This window comes from Castor canadensis, chromosome 15, assembly GCF_047511655.1.
Source record: "Castor canadensis chromosome 15, mCasCan1.hap1v2, whole genome shotgun sequence".
Classification (NCBI taxonomy): Eukaryota; Metazoa; Chordata; class Mammalia; order Rodentia; family Castoridae; genus Castor; species Castor canadensis.
Window position 1 is genome coordinate 83,053,058 of NC_133400.1, and position 23,360 is coordinate 83,076,417.

Here is a 23,360-nt window from a genome sequence, read left to right on the forward strand (position 1 = left end):
TCTCCCTGATGGCCATCACAGAGTTTATAGAGCAGCAAAGCTAAAACTAAAATCTGACCTCCAGAGTCCTGCTTTAAAGGCTTCTCTTAGTTCATTCCCTGAGGTTTGGGATGAGTTCTCCGTCAGCATTCTCATTTCATTTGTTCATCTGTGAAGCAGGAAAAATGCTACCACACCTCACTTTGCTGGTCCTAAACCAGTATTCCATCCACAGTCATCCTTCCCGTGGCTTTGGGCTCATTTTGCACCATTCCTGTCCTCCCAGTGCTTAGCTTTGTGGCCACAGCCTCTTCTCGGATATCTAGCCAGTGTCTGGTGACCTGCAGTGTCTGGCGCACTTGGCACTCAATGTGTTATTTGTGCAGAGTAAACACATATAAGACAGTGAATCTTATCGACAAGTAAAATCCCCCCATCCCCAACACATCGACTTGAGATGTTTAACATACACTTTCCAGAACAATTAAAGGGGCATAGGAAATAAAAACAACACAGCTGCTGAGACCCTTGTTTTGCACTGAACTGTGTGCTCTGGGGATTTTGGGGGTGTTAGCTCAATTACCCAGCATCCTTGGGGAGAAGTGTTCTTGTCATGACCATCATTATTCCCAAATTTCAGGTTAGGACACATGGGCACTGAGAGGTCAAGTAGCTTGGTTAGAGTGACCAAAAAGTGGACTATTCATCAATTTTTTTTCAAAGGAGACCTAACTATTGAGTGCCTGCCATCAGTTGAAGCTTTTGCTGCTCACTCACAAATGTGTCCTACTCTAATCCTTTCAACAACTCTGACAGTGATCGTGACCCTCACCTGAGAGATAAGCAAGCCCAGCCTCAAAGAAGCAAGGTAATCTCTTCCATATCACACAGCCAGACACGGAACAGCTGGGATTCAAGTGTGACACTTGTCCTGGCTCTTTCTACCTGACCATAGCATTTGTTAAGGTGAGAGGCTATTTTTTGGTCTGTAAGAAAAGTCCTTTTTGCAGAAAAACTAACAGAAAATCTTGTCTTTCATTCTATTGAAGATAAATATCTTTCTGAGCAAGAAAAAGAAGGTATATAAACAATTGTTGAATATCTCTGCTCACAAGAATGAGGACTACAATTCATAAATCATCCACAAATCCAATTTCAGTTTTCAGACCTAGAACCCTTTGAACCTACTAATTTCTTTGCTTTCTTCTTCATTATTATTATTTTTGACTATACTGGGGATTGAACTCATGGCCTTTTGCTTTTGAGGGCCAAGCATGCTATCATTTGAGCCACATCTGCACTCTCATTGCTTTTAGTTTCTTTTTCAGATAGGGTTTCTCTATTTTACCTGGGCCAACTTCACACTGCAATTCTTCTGGGATGACAGGCATACACCATCATACCAGGTTTAGTTTTTTGAGATAGGGTCTTGCTAATTTTTGCCCAGACTGTCCTCAAACCACAATCCTCCTATTTCTGCCTCCCAAGTGGCTGGGATTACAGGTGTGTACCACCACACCCGAACCCCCAGATTTAGTTTTTTGAGATAGGGTCTTGCTAATTTTTGCCCAGACTGGCCTCAAACCACAATCCTCCTATTTCTGCCTCCCAAGTGGCTGGGATTACAGGTGTGTACCACCACACCCAAACCCCCAGATTTCTCTTAACAAGAACAAAAGAAATATATTTGCACATCCTTTCTTTGCTGTATGCTTCCTCAATGTAGTAGCAAAAGGGGAGACAGAACTACAATGCAAGGGAAGTCACCAAGTAGAGAATTAACTGTTGAATCCATGGAAGCTGGTTACATTGATGCTTCCTTTCCCCCTAACTGCTAAAAGCATATTTCTCAGACTCTCTTATTGTGGGAACCAATGAGGGGGAGCCATTTGCCACAGAAAATGTCTTTCTGATTTAGATGGTGTGCTCTCTCCCCAGGCTGGCATACTGGTCAGATGGCATGCAAAGTGGACTGTGTGTGCAGGGAGCCTCCAGATTCATCTTCAAGGCCTGATGAAAGGTTTATCAGAAAAAAGACAGGGTGCATAGAAACTTGCTGGCCAAATCCCTGCCCTCAGAGTTAACATGGATGTTAGGACCACAGAACAAGCTGGTGGGTACAGGCCCTGGCCCATCCAGGGCTCCACGGGGCTCTTTAGTGGGATGGCCAGCCAGCCTGGTCCAACCACTCTGCTGAACCAGGTGCCAAATGGCACAGAAGCACAGAGGGTAAACACAAGGCTGAAAGAACAAACTCATGTCACACACAGACAAACAGGGAAGGGACAAAGAGAAAGAAGCTCTCAGCACCTCTGAGCTCTCTACGGTGTACAAGCAAAGACTGAGTGAAGCCCCGGCCATGATGCCCTGAGAGGGAATACGAGACCCCAGTCCCCCACAAAGCAGGCATCTCTCTGAGCTCAGGCTGTGCTGTGTTTGGTCCCTTTCTCTCCACCCCATGGTTCCCCAGCACCACAGAGAGTGGGAGGGAAAGTCCTCAACAGAACTGTACCCTTCTCTCGCTCCTTCTTATATGTTAGGAGCAAGAACTTACTGGCACCATCCACACACCCAGGGACAATCACACCCCAACATTTCACTTTCAGTGGCAAATCCACCAACATGGTGGACATTGTATGTGGCCCTGCAAGACAAGAAAAGCAAGTGGCTGGAGAATGATGGAGGGGGTGAGTTCAACTACGACATTTTGTAAGAACTTTTGTAGATATCACAATGTACCCCCAGTACAACTATAATATGATAATAAAAAAACCAGAATTACAAAGAAAAAAGAAGTGGCTGGCTTTCTTGCAGGTTGGAACCTGGATGTTACTTGACACGTTTAGATCCTAGAAATCACAGACTAACACTTTTTAAATTGTAAGTTTGCTTCAATGGCAAAGTTTATACAGTTAAATATATGGTTTAAAAAGATGTCTGCCTTAGATCAGTAGCAGGGGAAGATTCCAAATGATCAATAAATACACATCAAAACAGCAATACTGTGAATGGGAATTTATATGTCTGTGCTGAACTTTTCTTGTTCTTTTTGGTGTTGTGTCTTACCTGGGTTAAACTGACAAAAAAGTACAAAAAAAAAAAAGTAAAACCAGCAAAGCATTTTCCTTCTGATGAGGTTCTTAGTTGCATTTGGAAACAAATGCAGAGGGTGAAATATAACAATGATAAAAGACAAAGCAAACTACTTTGGAATGGCACCCCCATCGACTCCATATATTTTAAAGATTGTACAATGGCCTATATAACTACAGCCTAAATATTAATTTCACTTGTAAAGTGATGTGGGAACCAGGGTTTGTTTGGAAAAACCCTACCTAGATCACTTCCAACAGACTTTTCTTCATCTCACAGACATTTTTGAAAGAAAAAAATATTTCTCAGGCAACATTTAAAACCCTCTTGGCAATTTCACACGAAGACTAAATTATGGAGAAGTCCCAAGACCTGCAGGGATATTTTCTCTCTTGCATCCTATTGAATTCACCTGGCCTTTTGGTGCCCACTGCCTCCCACTTTCTTCAATCTTTTCAGCTGCAGTGTAGAAGACAGCACTAGGGAAGTCACTTGTCACTCTCATCACGTTAGAGACCACTAACACTGAGAACCAGCCGAGCCCCTTAGTATTATGCTATGGGTCTTATGTCACCTGGCAAGAACTCTGCTGTAATTCTAAAAAACAAAATCACAGCATCCAATTTACACTTGCAGAAGATAAAGGAATTACCAGGCCGAGGTGCAGAGCACCATCCATGGTACAAAGCTCTCTGATCCATGCCACCACTGTTGTATCACCCCACCAACACTGCCTGGACATGCTGGAGACTTTTCTCACCAAGGAGAAACAATGCCCTCTTTTAGCTGTCCACAGCAGCCTTCACGCATGCTAAGAGGCCCTGGTAGTGACTCTCCTCACCCCACGCCTTCTAAAAGTGTGTGTGTGGGGGGGGACTTTTAATCAAAAAAACTTAAGTGGAGCTCTTCACAAGAAGAGCAGTTATTAAAAGACACCTGGCTTGTTAGAGAGGCAACCAGCCACAAGGCACAAAGGGAAAGGGCCTATCCTCCTGGTACAGCCATGGCGGAAGAGATGTCCACTCTAGTGCAGAAGACCACAGATTCCTCCTTATGTGAATGACAAGACAAAGCCCCTGGTGGCCACCAGTGGCTGTGAGAGACCCACCCAGTTGGAGGTGCTGAAAGAGACATATGCAAGGTAGACAGTAGATCTAACCTTCTGACTGTCACTTAGGCTTGGTCAAGGCTAGCTTATGGGGCTGGGGTGGGGCAGCTCTAACCAGGTGACATAGAGAGGATGACTTTTGAGTTCCCTAGTTCACTCACCAAAATCTCCCAATACACTAGTCTCCTGTGATTCCCATTGGGTCACACTCTTCCCTTTCCATCTGTAACAATCACTGGCAAATCCAGACTCACACTGGTGGAAACAGGGAGATGGCTCTAGTCTTGTATGTTTAGGGCTAAATGTGTCGTGGTTCTTTACCACACATACCATCGTTTCTCAGGGATGATGCTTTCCAGATTCCACACAACTGAGTTGCAAAGAAACAGCTGCTTCAAGTATTTTTGGTGAGTAGGTACAGGAAAAAAAAATAAGAAAGAAAGAGGGACAAATAGATTTTGGGATGCCAGCAACCGTCAATTGGAAGTACCTTTATTAATTAAAAGTAAGATCAATCACTAAATATCTTTCTATGAGCAAGTGATTTCTAACAGAAATTTGAGGATAAGAGGCAGAAGTAGTCCTAATTCTTTGCACTTTGGAACTTTATCTCATGCTACTCTACTTTTAAAATTGTTTCTTGAAGTTGATTTTAGAATCTCTAGGTTTAAGGCTAACCAGCAGAGAAATTCTGTCATATAACTACTCAGAACCTCTCCTTCCTGGTTAGATCTTGGATGCTGTTAATTCAGCTTTCCTTGCTGCTCCAGCTGGAAACTTATTTAGTTCACACCAGTAAATTAAAGTTCATCTCCATGTAAACCATGTAGCTTCAGTAGTGTCCCACAAGTGGGAAGAGATCTCTGAGGACAGATATGACCCTCTAAGTGTTCTGACTTACCTCAGGCTCTTTAGAAAACAGAAGGTTTAAAATAGCTTAATTTACTACTGTGAGACTCACTACCAACCCACGTATGGAAAATTCCACTTTGCGTGCAATGTGTTTTATAAACCAAGCTATTTTATATTGATTTAGATCAAGTATTCTTGGTAAAGGGAAGGGCTCCAGAGATTTGGGGAAGAAGAAAAGAATTTCAGGAACCTTTCATCTTGTTTTTAAAGCAATTTCGTTGCTGATTTTCCTTACTGAAGGAGAGGCAAAAAAAAAAGCTTTAATAAAATGGAACTGAGAACAGAAAGAGCAGCTGTCCCATGGAGGTGGGGCACAGTAATCAATCTATACACTCCTAAAGTAGAAAAGGAATATTCTCTTTTCCTGAGCACTCCAGGATGTGCCCACTTTCTGCTGGGAAGGTGGAAGAAACCAAGAAAATCTCACCCTGCTGCCAACTTTGTGTTTCGTTTGCTCCTATATTTGGATGTTTATTCTACCCTTCCTCTCAGTACTTCAGAGATGACCACCTCCAATGGGTAAGGACAGTGACATCACCAGGAGAGAATGGCATTTGATAAAACCAAGGGTCCAGACCCAAGGGTATCTGGACAGCATCTCTCATTTAATCAATAGCCACTGGAGTACCTCCTGTGAGCTGGGCCCCATTGTAGGCCCTGGCTTTATAGGTAAAGAAGCAGATCCTGACTCTTGCCATGTAGGAAGAGAGTGCTCCTCTCCTTCTGCGTGTTGAGCTCAGAAATAAACAGGCACTAGCCATAGCTGACTTCCCAAGGAAGATGATGAGGCTAAGATAGGTGTGATGGGAGAGGTGGTTTTGATTTTTAAGTCAAACTTACTTTGAATAAAATAACTACATTTACTTTAAATAAAATTCTGTGTTCTTAGTTCCTGGATTGAATCAGAAAATAGTATAGTCCAGGCTCTGTGGCAGTATATCTTAGGGAATTCATTAGTTTCCCATCTTCAAGGGCACACACCATTTTGCTTTCTTGAAAAGAGTTTGGTGTCAGTTGAAGAGCTGCATGTGATCCCTCATTACAAGAATAACATCAGAGGTGTGAGTTTAGGGTTAGACACTTGGATCACAGGTAGTCTTCAGGTCCTTTAGGAAGACACAATCTTCTCACTAGTGGTTGAGTGAAAACAGCCTAAATCAATCCACAGCAGAGTTTTCAAATAGTGACACTGCAGTGACACTCACGATTTCTCTTAAATGCTCAGAGATGGCAGATAACTCTAGAGACATGGAGAATACATTTTGGCTTTTGTGTCTTAGGACCTCAGACATTCATGGAGAGGATTTGGACTCAGGGAGAATGCCTTCACAGCAAGGAGATGATAGAGAATGTTCTTAGGTCTGCTTCCTGGCAGGAGAATTTTCAGCAGGAGGGATAAAAAAAAAAAAAAAAGGACATAATGTGGGGTTTTCTTGCGAATACCTTAACAAACAGTTGTTGCTTCTTCTGTGTTTTGAGCATTGCAATATGAATTGTGGGCAAATAAAAAAATTAAATACACCTGAAACACACCACCACCCCTTGCCTGTGGTTTGTTTTCTAGCACCTAAGTCTACCAAGAAGACTGAAAGATGCTTGAGACAGCTCTGATCTCTTTTAGTTGGTTTGTATTCCTTAGCTCCTTCTTATTCTTCACTTACAGATGAAATTTATTAAAAATGTAGGATATGGCTAAAGAGCAGCTCGCTCAGATTTTCCTAGAAGCCTCTTGCATTTTACTATTAAAGTACCATCCTGGTTTATAATCACCATCAGATCCGTGATGGTGTTACTGTCCCAGTGCTACCAGAGCCAAAACCTGGCTGGTGGGTGGAAGAGTGAAGCTTAAGGAAAGGGAAGGGAGTGGAAAATTGGGGCTTGGGGAAAAGGCAGCTGGGGTTTTAAATGTGGGAGACTTGGAATTCAGTGGGCTGGAGGAAGTTAAAAGTCTGCATAAGGCATTTCAGGACAATGTGGCAACCTCAGAGGTTGCCCCCAATGTTCATTCAGCCTCCCACCCTATCTGGTTTGTGACAGTGATGTGATGGCTACTTCGTACTTAAATTAATTCTTTCTTTTGAAATCTGATAAGAGATGATACATCAAAATTAAGAAAACTTATAGTCATTCCAATGTTTTGGATTTTAATCATGACAAAGGAAAAAAAATGAATAAGCTATAAAATGCTACCGTCTTTCCTTTTTCACCAGGACAAAATGGTACCAGTTCAGAAACTGTGAACTTCATCCCAACAACTATTATTTAGAAAAGTCACTAGGATGTTCTAGAAGGATGAAAATTGCTTCAGGGCTAGGGTGTAGCTCAGTGGTAGAGTACCTGCCCAGTACATGTGAGGTCCTGGATTTGATCCGCAGTACAAAGTGTGGCTTAGTATAATTGTACATTCAGGGCTGCATTTGCTCTGTCCCTATTCTAATAATGAGCTGATTGTCACCATCCATGCTCACTCATGTCAAAGTTAATAAAAGGAAAATAACCTACAATTCTCCCCATTAGGAGGCCCTGTCCTCTCTAACGAACGGATTGCAGCACTCCATGGGACATGCTTGTGGCTTGTGTGGCTGTCACTTGAGTGGCTGCTGAGAAAGAAGGAAAGAGAAAATTCTCTCCGGATTCTTTACCTACTTGTCTGCCTTGTGTGACAACTTATTAGCTGCAGAAAGTCCCGTTTCAACACTAACGGGCTGAGGATAAGAAAGATGATGCCAGTCAGGTACTAGAATAAGATACTTAAGTGAGGAAACAAACAAAACCAAGCCTGGGGGGCGAGGGGTACAGAGAAGCTATGAGGAAAGAGGAATAGTGATTACTCAGGCTGCTCAGGAGCACAGAAATGTGAGATGCCCATCAACTTAATCCAGTTTCTTCCTGTCTGGTCTAGTGAAGGTAGAAAAAAATTGCATACTTAAAGGATACAGTCACACATCTCTAGAAACACATAAAGATCATGGGGGACACTTGGTGCCTCTGACATGCAAGAAACTGGGAACCCAGATCAAGTGCAAGGCTCAGAGCTCCCTCATATTGAAGTAATGGCCCAGGTATGTAGGACACTTGTATTCATATTCCCCACTGTGGCAGCCACCAACCGCAGGCTGGATTGCCTTGAGGACACAAGTCCTCATTCCAACACTGAGCCAGCCGGCACCTCTGGTTTCCCAAGAGCTCGGTCTAATCTCAAGCCTCACATCAAGTTCTAAGAATGTGCTGATCCCTGAATTAAGGGCATTCCTCTAACAGGGAGAAAAACGGAGGAGAACGTTGACCAATTGTTCTCCATCTTCATTTGGAGAAGAGCAAGACATACATGTTTAAACCATTTTAGGAAATAAAAGAGCCGAACCAAAGATATCTGCCATGACTGTGTAGGCAATGCCATAGCCAAGTTCTGGAAGGAGGCTGGATGACTCTTCCCAGACAGCTCCAGAGACTCAGTCACCATCTAGAGAACCAAGGTGTAGGTCTGCTGACAAACAGAAAGATGGGCCAGGGTCAATGTGACTTCCAACGTCTGAGTCATACCCAATCCAATTGGCATGCACTTCAAATGAAATACTGTGAGTGGTCAATCACCACTCAACAAGATGTGATGAGAAAACCCTCTCTCCTTGCTCAGAAACATTACAGAGCAGTTAGGCCCTCCTCCCCCCAGGCTCTTCCTCTTCCTCTCTACAGTGAGGCAAAGGATTCCTGAGATCACCATGGTAGGAAGAAAGCAACATGGTACTGTCCTCTGTGAGACACTTTAACATTTGATCTACAGACAAAGGTTTCTAGTGCTTTAACAAGAGTTTAATTTTCTTTCTGAAGCCAGGAGATTGAATTCTGATCACAGAACATGAATCCCCACATTGATGTGGCCACATTAAGGAAAAAAGAAAAAAGACAGGCATTCTTCTACCAAACAGGAATATATTTGTTGCCTCTGGTTTCTTATCAATTACATGGTTGACATGGATGCTTTCTGTCACTGACTGTTGCTGTTCAGTGATTCAAGAGAATCTACTTGGGTATTTTAATGAATGCAACTGAACAGGCAATGTAAGTAATAGACTAAATTTCTTAGCTCTGACTTTTGCCTCTTCTTGGTGACAACAAGGGGAATTTTATATTTGACTCAATTAAGTGGATCCCAAAGCCAGGTCAGCATCACAGTGACAGCTACCATGTTACTCTGAGGAGCTCATTTCCACCAGATGGGTGCATCATTTCTCCTAAGTTATCAGCAAATACTTATTAACATCAGTCTTCTCTCCCAGCCAAACCGTCTGGTCCTTGCTCCTGGATCTTCCAGGCAGCAGCTCCTGACTCAGGGCTTCCATTCCCAGGCTGAAGCTGCATGTGGAACTCTCCTTGTCTGCCTGAGCTTGAGCTCTGCCCTTGCTTCAAGTCCTGCTTCCTCCAGTTATTCTACCTGGTCAATCCATCCCTCATTTCTCATACCTGTATTTTTAAATTGCATCATATTCAAAACCAAACATGCATCTGTATTGCCCACCTGCCACGTTCAATTGGGGACCCTCTTAGAGGTGGCAGAGCCTGTCCTCTAAGCTTCCTGTACTTGAGCAATGCCTGCCATCTACCATCAGTAAGTGGTAAGGAAAACCATAGCTCCCTATAAAGGATGAGTAAAATCCTGGTAGCTACTACATGTAAAAGGGTGTATACATATCAACACACTTAGATTCTTGTTGCCTTCTCCTAAGACACCATGTGCATGGGAACAGTGGGGGAAAACAGCCCCTTTTCATCGTTTCCTCATTATTAGAGAGCTCACTTAAATTGGAGTAGTAACTTGATGTTGGCAGAATTAAGCATTCCACTGAATAGTCATTGAAGTTATAGTAAAAATAAAGTAATAGTTCACAAATTGAAAATAACACTTCTTACTATAAGGAGTCTGTCAAGAGAGAGACTGTCATGGGGTGGGGGAGGGGTGGGAGGAAGATTTTTCTTACACTGCATTCACACATGTCTTTCCAAATCTGAAGGCAGCATCTGCCCTTGAACCCTCCTGGACCTGTATTTTAAAGTTTCTCCTGAATTATATTAGTCACATCATATCGGATCAGATTGGGAGCCCATGGTCACCTCCAGAGTGCCCAAAAGCAGTCTAGTGCCTCTGAGCACGAGAAGGCTGGGCTGTGCCTTACAAAGAGGAGACATCTGTTGGAGAAGCTTAGTTTAGGCACAAGTTCTATTGCCTTTGGCTGTGTTCAGTGTAAATGTAAAATCAACTATATATATATATATATATATATATATATATATATATATATATATATATATATATATGTATGTATGTATACCAGAAACACATGTAAAACAAGGTTATATACTTATCAGTGGATAAAAATATTATGACCAGAATGTTGTGACCCAGCAAACGTTAACAGATCAAAACCAAACTCCCTGCTTGTAAACTTCTAAATCTGCTCAATTAATAGGCAGCTGCATCCTTCTATGTCCTCTGGCCAAAAAACCTTGGAGTTGTCATTGGCTTCTCTCCTTCTCCCAAACCAGACTCAACCTCTCAAAAAATCTCAGTGATGACATTGTCTTTGAAATGTATTTGGAATCTGACAGCCGCTCACCACTTCTGTGGCTGCCCACCTGGCCAAGCCACGTAATTTCTCACCTGGTCAGTGAGAGCCTTTTAACTGGTCTTCCTTACCTCACTTTGGCTCGCTCCACAGCTGCTAGTCCTAATCCCCAGTCTGCATCCTGGGGGGGTCCTGATAGAAATCAGATCATGTCCTCCCTTAACTCAGAAGCATCTCCCATGGTTGCCCACCATCCTGAGTAAAAGCTAGAGATGTTACAATGATGTCTAACTTCTGGGGTCCACACGCTTCCTGAACATTTCTTCTCTGGTCTTATCTCTTCTGTCTCTTGTTCCTTTGCTCGTGCTGCTCCTTGCTGTGTACCCACATGCTTCTGCCTTAGAGCTTTTGTAGTGGGCTTGGAATATGTCCCTCTGAGTAACAGCAGGACCAGCTCCTTCATGTCTATCAAATCTTTACCACCTAAGCTGGCATCGTAGTATATGCCTATAATCTCAGGAGACAGGAGGACTGAATTTCCAGGCCAGCTTAGGATGTAGCCAGACCCTATCTCAAACAAACAAACCCTTTTTCACCCTTAGCAAGGGTTGCCTGATCACCACACACACACACACACACACACACACACACACACACACACACCTTGTCCTCTGGTTTTTTCTCTCCATAGTACTGATTGCCATCTACCACACAAATGAACTGACTTAGCCTTTTGCTTGTGGTCCATCTTCTCCCCACTCAAATGTAAAGGATACAAGGGTGAGGATTTTTAGCTATATTTTTCAATATTTCTACCACTGCATCTCCAGTGTCTAGAATAGAAGGGAGGCACTAAAATAATTCAGGAGTGAATGAATATGACAGTACTTATCAGACATTATTATATTTGCCCATTTTCCTCCGTCTCTCATAACACTGTGACCATATTGAGGCCAGAGACTGCACCCTATTCATCTTTGTGTCCAAACACCAAACACTGTAGGCCCAGTATATAGCAGAAATTGAACAAATACATGTTGAATGAATGGAAAGAAAAAACTTGCTAATATCCACAACCCAATATGCACGTATGCAAAGATGAATAAGACACAGTCCTTGCTTGAGGAAAACCCACAGCCCAATGGACACAGCCAGATCAACATGGAGTCTAATGCAATGAAAATCAAATTCAATGAAAAAAGATCAAAGTGAAGCACTAGAATAAGGAAGGAGAGGATGAGGTGTTAGGAGAGGGACTAAAAAAAGGTTAGCAATAAGCTGGGTTTTGATGGCTAAGTAGGAGCTTACCAGCAGACTGGGTGGGAGGAAAGTGTCCCCACTCGGCAGATGACTGACTGCCCAAGGGGTGTCCATATAGACCTGAGATCATCCCTTCTCTGCTCTGATGTTGTGTCCCCTCCTCAGGGCTTACTCCAGACCCTTCAAGGAGTCTCCCTGTTCAGAAAATGCAAACTGAGTAACTATATTCCCCTAGTCCTTTTCTCCTTAACCTTCCACAAAGAAAACTTAGCATCTGACAACAGAATTACCCATGGGCTCGACCAGCTACCCTTCAGTGCAGGGTCATGTCTAAACACCGTCCCTGGATCCATCAGCACTAGACCCAGCAGCAAATGAAACCAGACCCGTGAATGACATCCACTTAGAAACTCAGGGAGACCATTCCATGAGCTTGGCCAACATGCAGAAGAAGAAAAGTCAATCTAGAAAGTGCTAGAGCTTTCCAAAATCAGAGTCAAAAAGAACAGTACGATGCATCTGTAAATACGGACTGTCTTTGTCACAGCATTTCAATCCTAACTCAAGAGCCTACTTTCTGAAGGGGAAACTGGACCACAGTATCAGTACCTTGGATGTTGCTGGAAAGAGCAAAGTCTTCCTGACCAGGAGATGGGACCTCTGCTCAGAGCAACCTCCTTCTCTGTCCTGTGCATATTAATGATCCAGGGTCATCAGCCCCACCTGCGACAAATGCCCCCCTCTTCCTCCACTTTTCACCAGGTGGCTCCCCTCCTTCTAAGTCTGTTTGGTTCCCTACCCGTTCCCTCATTTTCCTCGTCACTCCCCTCAGCTGACTCTTTTCTTCTCTTCCCTTAGTTACTTTGAAAATGAAACAGTTGTGACTACCAGGTTGACATGACACCATAATTATACAAGGACTGGAAGTGCTTACAAGGTCCCTGGGAATTTCTCAGTGCTCCAGTGTCTCCAAACCACTCTTCCCTTCCCAGATGGGCTCACTCACTGTCCTCATGAAGAAAGATATCATGGTTTGCATGACAAGAATTCAGCCTTGCTCTCCATTTTCCAACCTCCTTTGTCTCTGGTTCTTAGACATATTTAGCTTGCACTCTTTCTGCTTTTGGATTTTTGCCTAAGTTGATTTATCTGCCTGAAACACCCCACCCTCCTCTAACTCCTGTGGCTGGCCTCTTCTCCTTACCCATATGAAAGCCCAAATCTCCTCTTGGTTCTCCACCCAGTCCTAATTCCTCCTTGTCCAGAGTTACTCTATCACATGTCCCCATTATTTTCCTCATGACACACATGATCTGTTCATTTATTGGTTTGTTGTATGTTGTTACAACCACAGTGCAAGCTCCTTGATGGCAGGTATGATGTTTGTCTCATTCATGGCCTTAACCTCAGTTTCCAGAACAATGTTGAGTACACAGTAGGTACTTCATTTACATGTGATGAGTGAATGAATGAATACATTGATGTAAACAAAAGTCACAAAATATTCACAAATAGTTCCTGCGGTAGTTTGGATAAGCATCCCTAAAGACCCTTGTGTTAAAAGACTTGGTCCCTAGCCTACAGCCACTGTTAAGACTGGCAGAACACTTAAGAGGTAGTGCCCAGTGGTAGGTCTTCTGGTCCCTGGGGGTGACTTCGAAGGGGATATTAGGACTCCCAACTCCTTCCTCTTCCAGCCATAGGTAAATGGTTTTGCCACTACCAGAACACCTCACCACAGGCCCAAAAGCAACAGGGCCAACCAATCATAGACTGAAACTGCCAAAACTGTGAGCTAAAATCAACCTTTTCTCTTTATAAGACAATTGTCTTAGGTATTCATTATAGTAACAGAAAGTTCCATGATTTTTCTCCAGTTTCCCAGAAGAAAGAAGATAAATCTCAGTAACCAAGCTCTCAGATCTGTCAATAGCCTTTTCTACATTTTGTATGTTTAGCAAAAGAATCTGGGGTTCTGATTTTAGGATAAACTTTCATAATTCCTAGCTTGGCCAGCACAGATGAGGGTTAGCTGACTCAAGAGAATAACATCACCAAGGTTCCTACCAGGTTCCTGATACCAGGATTTTTTCTCTAGCTGCATCTGTCTCAACATTTTGAGTGTTTTATCATCTGCACCTTATTGTAATCTCAGTGTTTCACTGTAAATCATTCAACAGCAGATACATGCAATATTTCTGGTATAAGAACATGGGTATTCCTCCAAACTAACTCTCAGCCTCCAGTCAGATCCACAACCAAACCAAACAGAATTTCTGGCCAACTGTTAAAAGGTTTCGGGGGGAATCACATCCCTGCTAACTTGTTCCAGTACCTCTCAATATGTTTATTCTTCCCTCAAGAGAAATCAAGGCAGCTGTGATCATATGCCAGGCTCAAATGTTTAAGAAGACTGATGGAGTAGATGTGGAGGACATGCCACACACATGTGTTCACACACACACAGACACACAGACACACAGACACACACACACAGACACACACACACACACACACACACACACACACACACACTTCTTACCAACATAGCCTGGGGTTCCACAGGCCGTGGACATCACATCGCCTTTGCCCTCCATTTTTGACAGTCCAAAGTCACTGATCATTATTTTGGATTCCTCATCTTGACTGTAATACAACAGATTTTCAGGCTAGGAAAAAAATAAGACAAAAACATACAGATTATATTTAAATCTGGGCTAATTATGAGAGACTCACCAAACTGCAAAAGCTACTCACAATTAAGACCATCCTTGACCTTCAGACATAATAGATGTCTATGAAAATAGACATGTGTGGAGGGCCCTGCCTAGCATCTAGTCCTGGAAGGTCTTCAATCAATGTAAGTCCCTTTCCTTTACTAAGACTTTGTCTACTTAAAATGCTTAATCATACTTTGAGGCACTCTAAAAAGCAGGTGCCTCTTAGGCTGTGGATTCAGTTCTTGATTAGGTCGAGGGGTATTTCCAGGAAATAAACCACTTATCTGTTCCATTTTCATGAGCGACCCTTACCAGCTACTTTTCTGTAGTCCAAAGGTCTCTCTCCCTTCCCTCAGAAGCATCCCATGGTGTCCCATAGTTCTGGCAGAGGGACTGTACTTAGTGTCTTCCTGAGACCAACAGGCACCTCCCCCCTCTCCTCCCTGGGAAGCAGAATGAGTTGGAAGATGTAGCAGTTTCTAGCCACATGTCCTTAGGGATGCCAAGGTCTGCAAAGCATGGACTGTAATGGTTTCTTGTTTGCTTCTCTGAACAGCATAGACAGAGCTCAGGCAGTAGCAATAACACATAGTAAAGGTCTTATACATTTCTTTTTTTCTTTACATTTTTAGAGGGGTATTGGGGATTGAACTCAGAGCCTGACACTTGCTAGGCAAGCACTCTACCACTTGGGCCACCCTCTCCTCCCACCTCCCCTCCACACCCATCCTTTTTGCCTTTTCTAAAGTTTGTTTTGCAGATAGGGTCTTGCTAGCTTTGCCTGGGCTGGTCTCTAAACACAATCCTCCTGTCTCTGCCTCACAAGGAGCTGGGATGACAGATGTACACCACCATACTTGCAAAAATTAAACTTATTTTTTTGGACTGGGGATTGAACTCTGGGCCTTTGGCTTGAACCACACTCCCAGACCCTATTTCTTATAGTCCTAGGTTCCTGTCTCGACTGCAGCTCTGCAGCATCAGGGGTAAAGTACAGTCCAGGCAGATGGAAGGGGCTTAGGAAGGGCAATAAGTCTTCGTCTGCACGGCATATTATATGAACTCCAGAATCCCACTGTTTCTAGGAAGGAACAGGGTGGGGTTTATAGACACTGTGATGCTACAGCCTCAGGACTGTCCCCGTTCCACTGAGCTGAGAATCTCAACACAGAGAAGGTCCCTGCCTTTGCTTTTGTCTTTTGGGGAAAGAGTGACTTCAGTTGATGCTCTTCCTGAGGGAGATAATGTCCAAGACTGTCACCTCTACTGTTCAGGAACATCCACCCACTAGGACCATTCTGAAGGTTTACTGACTGAATAAATAAGCACGGCTCTCAATGACATTAAACCTTAAAAGAAATACAACATGAAGAATTTGATGGGAAACTCATTCTCCCACACCATTTCCCATCCTGCTCTTCTCCCCAGCCCTGAGGGAAGGCCATTTTCTCTCTTGTCAGGGCTTTGCGGTGAATCTTTGGTTCCTAAGTATTGAATTTTGGGAACTATTCTGTGTAGATGACCACACTTGGTTAGAAAAGTGGTTCTTGGCTTTGATGTGTGGCAGCATTGCCTGTGAGGGCATTAAATGGTAGAATGTCTTCGTTGTCTTCTGGGAGATCTGAAATGGGGTTTGGGCATCTGGGTTACAGTTCCAGGGTAAGGTAGGGGGACTTCACTGGGCAGGCTCTGCTCAATAGGAAAAGGGGAACAGGTACTAGAGAAAAGGTTAGATCAAAAAGAATTAACCTAGAAGGTAACACCCACGCACAGGAAATCAATGTGAGTCAATGCCCTGTATAGCTATCCTTATCTCAACCAGCAAAAACCCTTGTTCCTTCCTATTATTGCTTATACTCTCTCTACAACAAAATTAGAAATAAGGGCAAAATAGTTTCTGCTGGGTATTGAGGGGGGGGAGGGGGAGGGGGAGGAGTGGGTGGTAAGGGAGGGGGTGGGGGCAGGGGAGAGAAATGAACCAAGCCTTGTATGCACATATGAATAATAAAAGAAAAATGAAAAAAAAATTGTGAGAACTGTCCAAGATTCGTCCTTGACCAAACTTAGTCCTTGGCACTCTTCTCTACAAGACCTTGACCTTGACCTCCTATGTTTCTCCTTCTGCTCTTCCAGGTCTGCCTAGTCCAGTCTTAGCAAGACTTTGACTAAGTTAATTTAGAGAATTCCCCGCCCCTGAAATCTGATCAAGTACTTCATCCTTGGGCTGGTGGAGTGGCTCAAGTGGCAGAGTGCCTTCTTAGCAAGTGTGAGGCCCTGAGTCAAGCCCAGTACCTTCATTCTCTGCTTTTGATGTTGTTAAGGAGAAAAATTATTCAGGTACTTTTTTCAATTTTTTTATGGTACTGGCATTTGAACTCAGGGCTTCATGTTTGCTAGGCAGGCACTCTACCATGTAAACCACTCAGTCAGCCCTCAGATAGTTGTAAAAAACAACAAGTACTCTGTACAATGACAAAGGGGTTTTGCAATAAGGAAAAGAGATCAGACATATTTCAAATACTACAAGGTCAAATGCAGATTTATAGCCAAGGAGCAGGATGGTGGTGGTGGAGAAGGAGTTCATGGAAAATGACTTTAAGGAAACTTCAGGAGCCAGAGGGATTCTGGCTAAACCAATTTGACAGAAGTTCTGGTAAATGCGGGCAAGGGTAACATGATATGAGGATGGGGAATAAGGAATTGGTCAAATATTAAGGGTAGGGGATTTTTGCTAAATTGACTCAGGAGGATTCTTGCTAAAACTGGGCTAAACAGTAGAGTTCCTAGACAAAGGCAAGAGTCCAAGGCTGGGGCCCCATCAAAAAGACTCAGAGGAGCCTGGATCAATTTAAGTCAAAGGAGAGAGTCTTTGTCTGTGTCCCAGTCCTTGGCAATAATCTGCCTTTAGCAAGAACCCTGTTAGGTCATTTTAGCAAGAACCACTCATCCCAACTGTCTCCTCTTAGTGCTTTCCCACGGCTCCCAGACTCTCCCCACTTGTTCTTGTTGTATTCAAAGTTGAGCTCAATCTCTCTCCTCGACTGCAAGAGTCTTGAATAAAGGCTTTCTATTGTTTTAACAAGTGTCAAAATAATTTTGTTCTTCAAAAGAACTCAAGGAAAAGATATTATCATTCACCCACAATAATAACACACAAAAAAAGAATGGAACTCAATAGTCACAGTGACAATTTTGTGCGTGAAGCATGAGAAAGAAGAAAATAAAGTGTATGCTGGAGGATGCTTTCAAATGAGTTTTTAAAAGAAAACCAAATAAGTCAATCAATACCTGAAATAGGAACACTTAGGAAATGGGGGTAGGGGATAGAGTGTGGAGAATTCGCTCATCATAAAATCAGGTGGTTAGTATTTTTTTTTTCCTGCATGTTAAGGGAACATCCATTGACAAACAGTGTGCAACCAATCATAGATGCAGAGAGGATGTTTTTATAATTTCTGATTTTTCACCTTCCTTGCTCCAGGACTTCTGCAACTGTAGAAGCAGGAAAGAAGGAACCAAAAGCAAGAGAACTGTGCCACTAAGTAAGGCTTAGTGTAGGAAAGGGATTGCCACAGGTGCACAGGATCTCCCAATGTGTCTCTCTCTCTACAGGATATTCATTTGGGTCAATAAAACGCTCCTTTGAAAAGCAATTATACCAGAGGAGGGTTAAATCGACTAGACGTTCACTCACAGTTTGGACCAATACTTTGCATTGGCTCAAGGCTTGGTAAAGACAGACTTTTCCTGGGAGCAGTGAAGGAGATGGCTGAGAGGATAGGCTAAGGGACAATCTGGATGGGAGGCCACTAGAGGGCAGCAGGAGGGTGGTAGGGTTGGGGTGACAGGGAGGGATCTTGCCACACTATACTGCAGTTCTGTCTGAGGTCCTAGGATGACTTGGACTCACCTAAAAAAATTATTTTTTGGCTGCCAATTATGACATCTTTGCTAGATAACTGGTGGCCAATACTTGACTTGGATTATGGCTCTCCACCCTTTACAATAACTCACATGGCAATCTTTTAAGAGATTGGAGACACGCTCAATAACTCACATGGCAATCTTTTAAGAGATTGGAGACACGCTTCCAGTGAGGTTAGTGTTCAATAGCGTCACATTCCTAACCCAGTCATTCTTAGCAGGAGGCATTTTTGCCTCTCAGGGGACAAGAGGCAAAGTCTAGAGACATTTTTGGCTGTCACAACTCTAGGATTGGTACTGGTATCTATCGGGAAAAAGTCAGAGATGCTGGTAACCACCCTTCAGAGCCCAGGACCACCTCTCACACAAAGAATGGCCCAATCCCAATTCTCCACAGTGCAGGGGCTGAGATACCCCCATCCAAATCTGAGGTGGTTTTAGAATAAAAGAACGCTTGATCAACTCTGGTTGCTTCACAAAACACAAGAACACCATTCTGGAAGGAGAAGAGGATGTATCTGTACATGGGTTGCGGGGTGATGTCCCAGAGTGTGCCTGCCTCTTTAATCCATACCATTAAACTCTCTGTTGCTGTAGCCTAGATTATATAGGTGATTTTAATTATCTTAGGTGTCTATGAAATTTAGTTTTGCAATCCCAACTTCTTCCACATAGATCAAACTCATTTGTGCCTATGAAAAGAGAACACAAAAGATCCTAAATTGTCTGTGTTCTTTCTTCAATGATAAGCCTGGTGTTCTGAAAGTTCCACAGGCTGGGACCCTCAAGTACTTGTCGAAAAGCCTGACACAGGAGTAAAAACCGTACCTTCCATTCAACTGGTCCTCCTTTCTAAGAGGGAGATAAACACTGCTCTTCCTGCATATGACTAATCTATTTGGAAATTATTTCTCTAATAAGTATAGACAGCTAGCTTCTCACACCACATCTCTCACAGTCACAACACTAACTTTGGCAACAGCTGCCTGCCACTTTCTGGAAGAGCAAGACTGGCAGGCAACAGGGGTACAAGAGAACAGAGAAGGCCCACTGGCTGGCATGGAGGTGACAGGCTGGCTGACCGAGCCCTTCCCTGGCTCTCTACAGAGCTTCTGAGCCCTGGAGATCAACTGGTCATTTTCACAGCCCTTCACCTGGCAAAAAGATAGCAAAGGCTGGAAGGACTTGGCTGATCTTCCCAAATTCCCTTGTCCAGTGCTTCTCCAAGAGTGATTCCCAGATCAGCATCCAGCATCACCCACACAAGTGCAAGTTCTTGGCCCCTGCAGACCTGCAGAATAGGAAACTCTAGGCAGGGCCAGTGGGCAAAGATTTTACTAGGCAATTCTGATACATGCCAACATCTTTTATCTCTGAAAAGAAAGCACAAAAATGGCCTATGGAAATGGAAAAATGATAGAAAATGATTTGTAGAGGGAAGAGAAACCTTGACAGTGGTCATTTTTTATGTTTGCACGTTATTCAGGGATGGAACCTGGAGCCTTGTGCACACTAGGCAAGCCCTGGACCACTGAGCCCCACCCTCAGCCCAACAGAGTCTTCATGAAAGGAAGGCTACCTGCTTGACCTCCTCACACCCAGTAGTGGATATTGGACAGGTGCTGAAACTCTGTTTTAACAAATGTTTATAATTGATTCTTTATATCAATTTAGGTTCCCCACAGTTGGGTATAGCATGGTTTCAGTAGAATACAATCCTGTGTTTATGCTTATGTGGGCATGATGCTGGGGAAGATTTCTGTTCTACGAGTGCAGTACACTCTGGGGCTGGACTTGTAACCTACAAGTGCTGTAGCATGAAGCCTCAGTAGAACCTGTGGTCAGCAATGCTGCTTTCACTGTTTTCAAGTTCACGTGTGTGATATCTACCTCTGGTTATTTACATAGACTTGGGAGAAGGCCAAGGTGCCTGTGATAAGTCCCAGACCTTTCAGTGCTGATGCCAACACCTTATAAAGAAAATATAACTGCCTATAACCTCGGCACTCAGGAGGCTGAGGCAGGAGAACTGTGTGCTTGAGGCCTGTCTCAAAAAAAAAAAAAAAAAAAAACCAATGGGAAAAAAAAAGAAAGGAAGAAAAGGAGAAGAAAGGAAACTTTAGGACATTGGGAGAAGGTGGCACCTGTAGCCTTTTAAACCCACCATCTCACCAATCTTCTATTTCTCTCCTCTCTTCTCTCACACTGTCTCCTGTTGCTCCCTGTCTTTTATATGGTATGTTGGGCTGAAATGGGGCTGGGGTTGGGATAAGGCTCTGAAGAACTGCTCTGGATTGAAGGGTTTTCATGATCTTTATGGCTTGAACAGAATAATCTTTCAGAAGGGCTTACAGCAATTACTCAAGCTACCTCTCTATGATCCTTTGGCTGCACAATGGTTATAAAATCTCCCAAACATTTGCCAGTGACATTGACCCTTGTACCCTAAAAGTACTGATAACAAAAGGTACACAAAATGGCATAGTTGATTGCACCTCCATCAGAACCAATTCTCTCCAACAAGTGCATTACAGGTTATGGCTTGGCTGGTGGGTGTTGCTAAGCAATGGCCTCACCTTCAGGTCTCTGTGGACGATGCCCATCCTGTGGAGATAGTACACAGCATCCAAGACCTGGCGGATCAGAGTGCTGGCGTCTTTCTCTGTGTAAAATCCCTTCTCCACTATCCGATCAAATAGTTCTCCACCAGATACACTGTTTAAAAAACAAACAAACAAACAAAAAGAATAAATTAGAAATTTGGGAGGACCTGTTGGATTATGCAGGGAAAATCATCACTAAGAGCGCTCCATGTGATAAAAGACTCAAACTTTATTTCAAAAATGAATCCATGTTTGGGTTTAGAGTTTGTCCTAGAAGCTATCCCCAGAAAGTGTTCCTATGTCATGGCAGTAGAAATGTCCAGAGTGAAATAAAGGAGATAAAACAAACCAGGACTCATAGACTAACCATGCCTGAGAAGTCTCTCCTGACATTGGACTTTGCTCTGCTGTGACAATGTGAATTCGAAATGACCTTCTTGAATATCAGCATCACAGAGGGAGATGACATTGGACCAGATCTCTCTTTGTATGGGATTGGCCCTCCACGATGGGGGAGTGTTGTGAGAAAGGCTTTGGATGTCTGGGTTCTTAACCAAGTTCTGCTCCTGAGCTATTGAGTGTGCGAACACCTCTTGAATCCTTGGACCTCAATCTTTATATCTGTAAAATGAGGAGATCAATCCAGGCAACCATTTCCTTTTTTTTTAAAAAATATACTCTGGATTTCAGTGTATTCCAAGTTGTATTAGCTCTTTTTTTTCTTTTATTCATATGTGCATACAATGTTTGGGTCATTTCCTCCCCATTCCCCCCCACCCCCTTCTTTACCCCCCAGCCCCTCCCTCTCCTCCCCTACCCCCTTGTTACCAGGAAGAAACTATTTTGCCCTTATCTCTAATTTTGTTGAAGAGAGAGTATAAGCAATAATTGGAAGGAACAAGGGTTTTTGCTAGTTGAGATAAGGATAGCTATACAGGGCATTGACTCACATTGATTTCCTGTGCATGTGTGTTACCTTCTAGGTTAATTCTTATTGATCTAACCTTTTCTCTAGTTCCTGGTCCCCTTCTCCTATTGGCCTCTGTCACTTTAATGTATCTGCGTTAGTTTCTCTGCGTTGAGGGCAACAAATGCTATCTAGTTTTTTAGGTGTCTTACCTATCCTCATACCTCCCTTGTGTGCACTCGCTTTATCATGTGATCAAAGTCCAATCCCCTTGTTGTGTTTGCCCTTGATCTAATGTCTGCATATGAGGGAAAACATACGATTTTTGGTCTTTTGGCCAGGCTAACCTCACTCAGAATTATGTTCTCCAGTTCCATCCATTTACTTGCGAATGATAACATTTCATTCTTCTTCATGGCTGCATAAAATTCCATTATGTATAGATACCACATTTTCTTGATCCATTCATCAGTGGTAGGGCATCTTGGCTGTTTCCATAACTTGGCTATTGTGAATAGTACTCAGGCAACCATTTTCAACAGTGATTAGGCACGGGGCCTTAGAGGTGTCAGAAACTCAAAGCAATTTGTGATTTTTTCAAAGAGAAAGAAACAAAGGACACTGTATCAAACTGTATTGCTTTGGTGCTAGTGACAATATTTCATTTTAGTTTGCTTTGGATTTCAGATTGCATTTAATGTATTTCATTTTAATTTATCAAAATGGGGACTGCGTTGACAGAGGTCAAGTCCTGTTGACAAGCTCAACAGCCACTCCCACCTCTGATATTTTATGATGCTCTGAGTCTAATGACTCAGAGTTCTATACAGCCTAGAACAGAAACAACGCAACTTCAAACTTTTAGAGTATATGTGTGTCCAAGAAAAACAGTGCTTTATTCAAATAATAACGTCATCATGGAAATAAGCTTCAGGGACATAATAACACTATTGAAAAAACAAAGTTTTCAAAAGAACATGAAACAGATTTATTTGAAATATTAAAGTCATAAACCAGTTTTAAAACAACTTTTACAGCTTTAACACAATAAAAGATAGGTGCTAGCGGTAATAGACGCACATACTCAAGCAAAGATGTGATTCGTTTTCTGCAAGTCATGGCAATGAATGTGTGATAATGGATCCACTGAAACCTTCTTTATAAAAAGCTAATAAAGAGAACAGCAATTGCAGCTATAAAAGGCCTGTGTGTTTGAGTTTTCTCCCATCACCTGTAGTTATTCCAAGCAATATTGTGCTTGGATAATGTTTCATTTCCTGAGCAAACTGA

At 42.9% G+C, this 23,360-nt stretch overlaps 1 protein-coding gene across 4 annotated transcripts in view; it reads right to left on the minus strand.

Annotated features, from left to right (window-relative positions):
• Camk1d (calcium/calmodulin dependent protein kinase ID) overlaps positions 1–23,360 on the minus strand; it is a 389,880-nt gene that overhangs the window by 42,623 nt on the left and 323,897 nt on the right. For all 4 annotated transcript variants that reach the window (XM_074056647.1, XM_074056644.1, XM_074056645.1 and 1 more), the window contains 2 exons: positions 21,137–21,275; positions 14,459–14,585 (listed from right to left, as the gene is read on the minus strand). In XM_074056647.1, the coding sequence (XP_073912748.1) occupies positions 14,459–14,585; positions 21,137–21,275 (266 nt within the window). The remainder of the gene's footprint in view (positions 1–14,458; positions 14,586–21,136; positions 21,276–23,360) is intronic.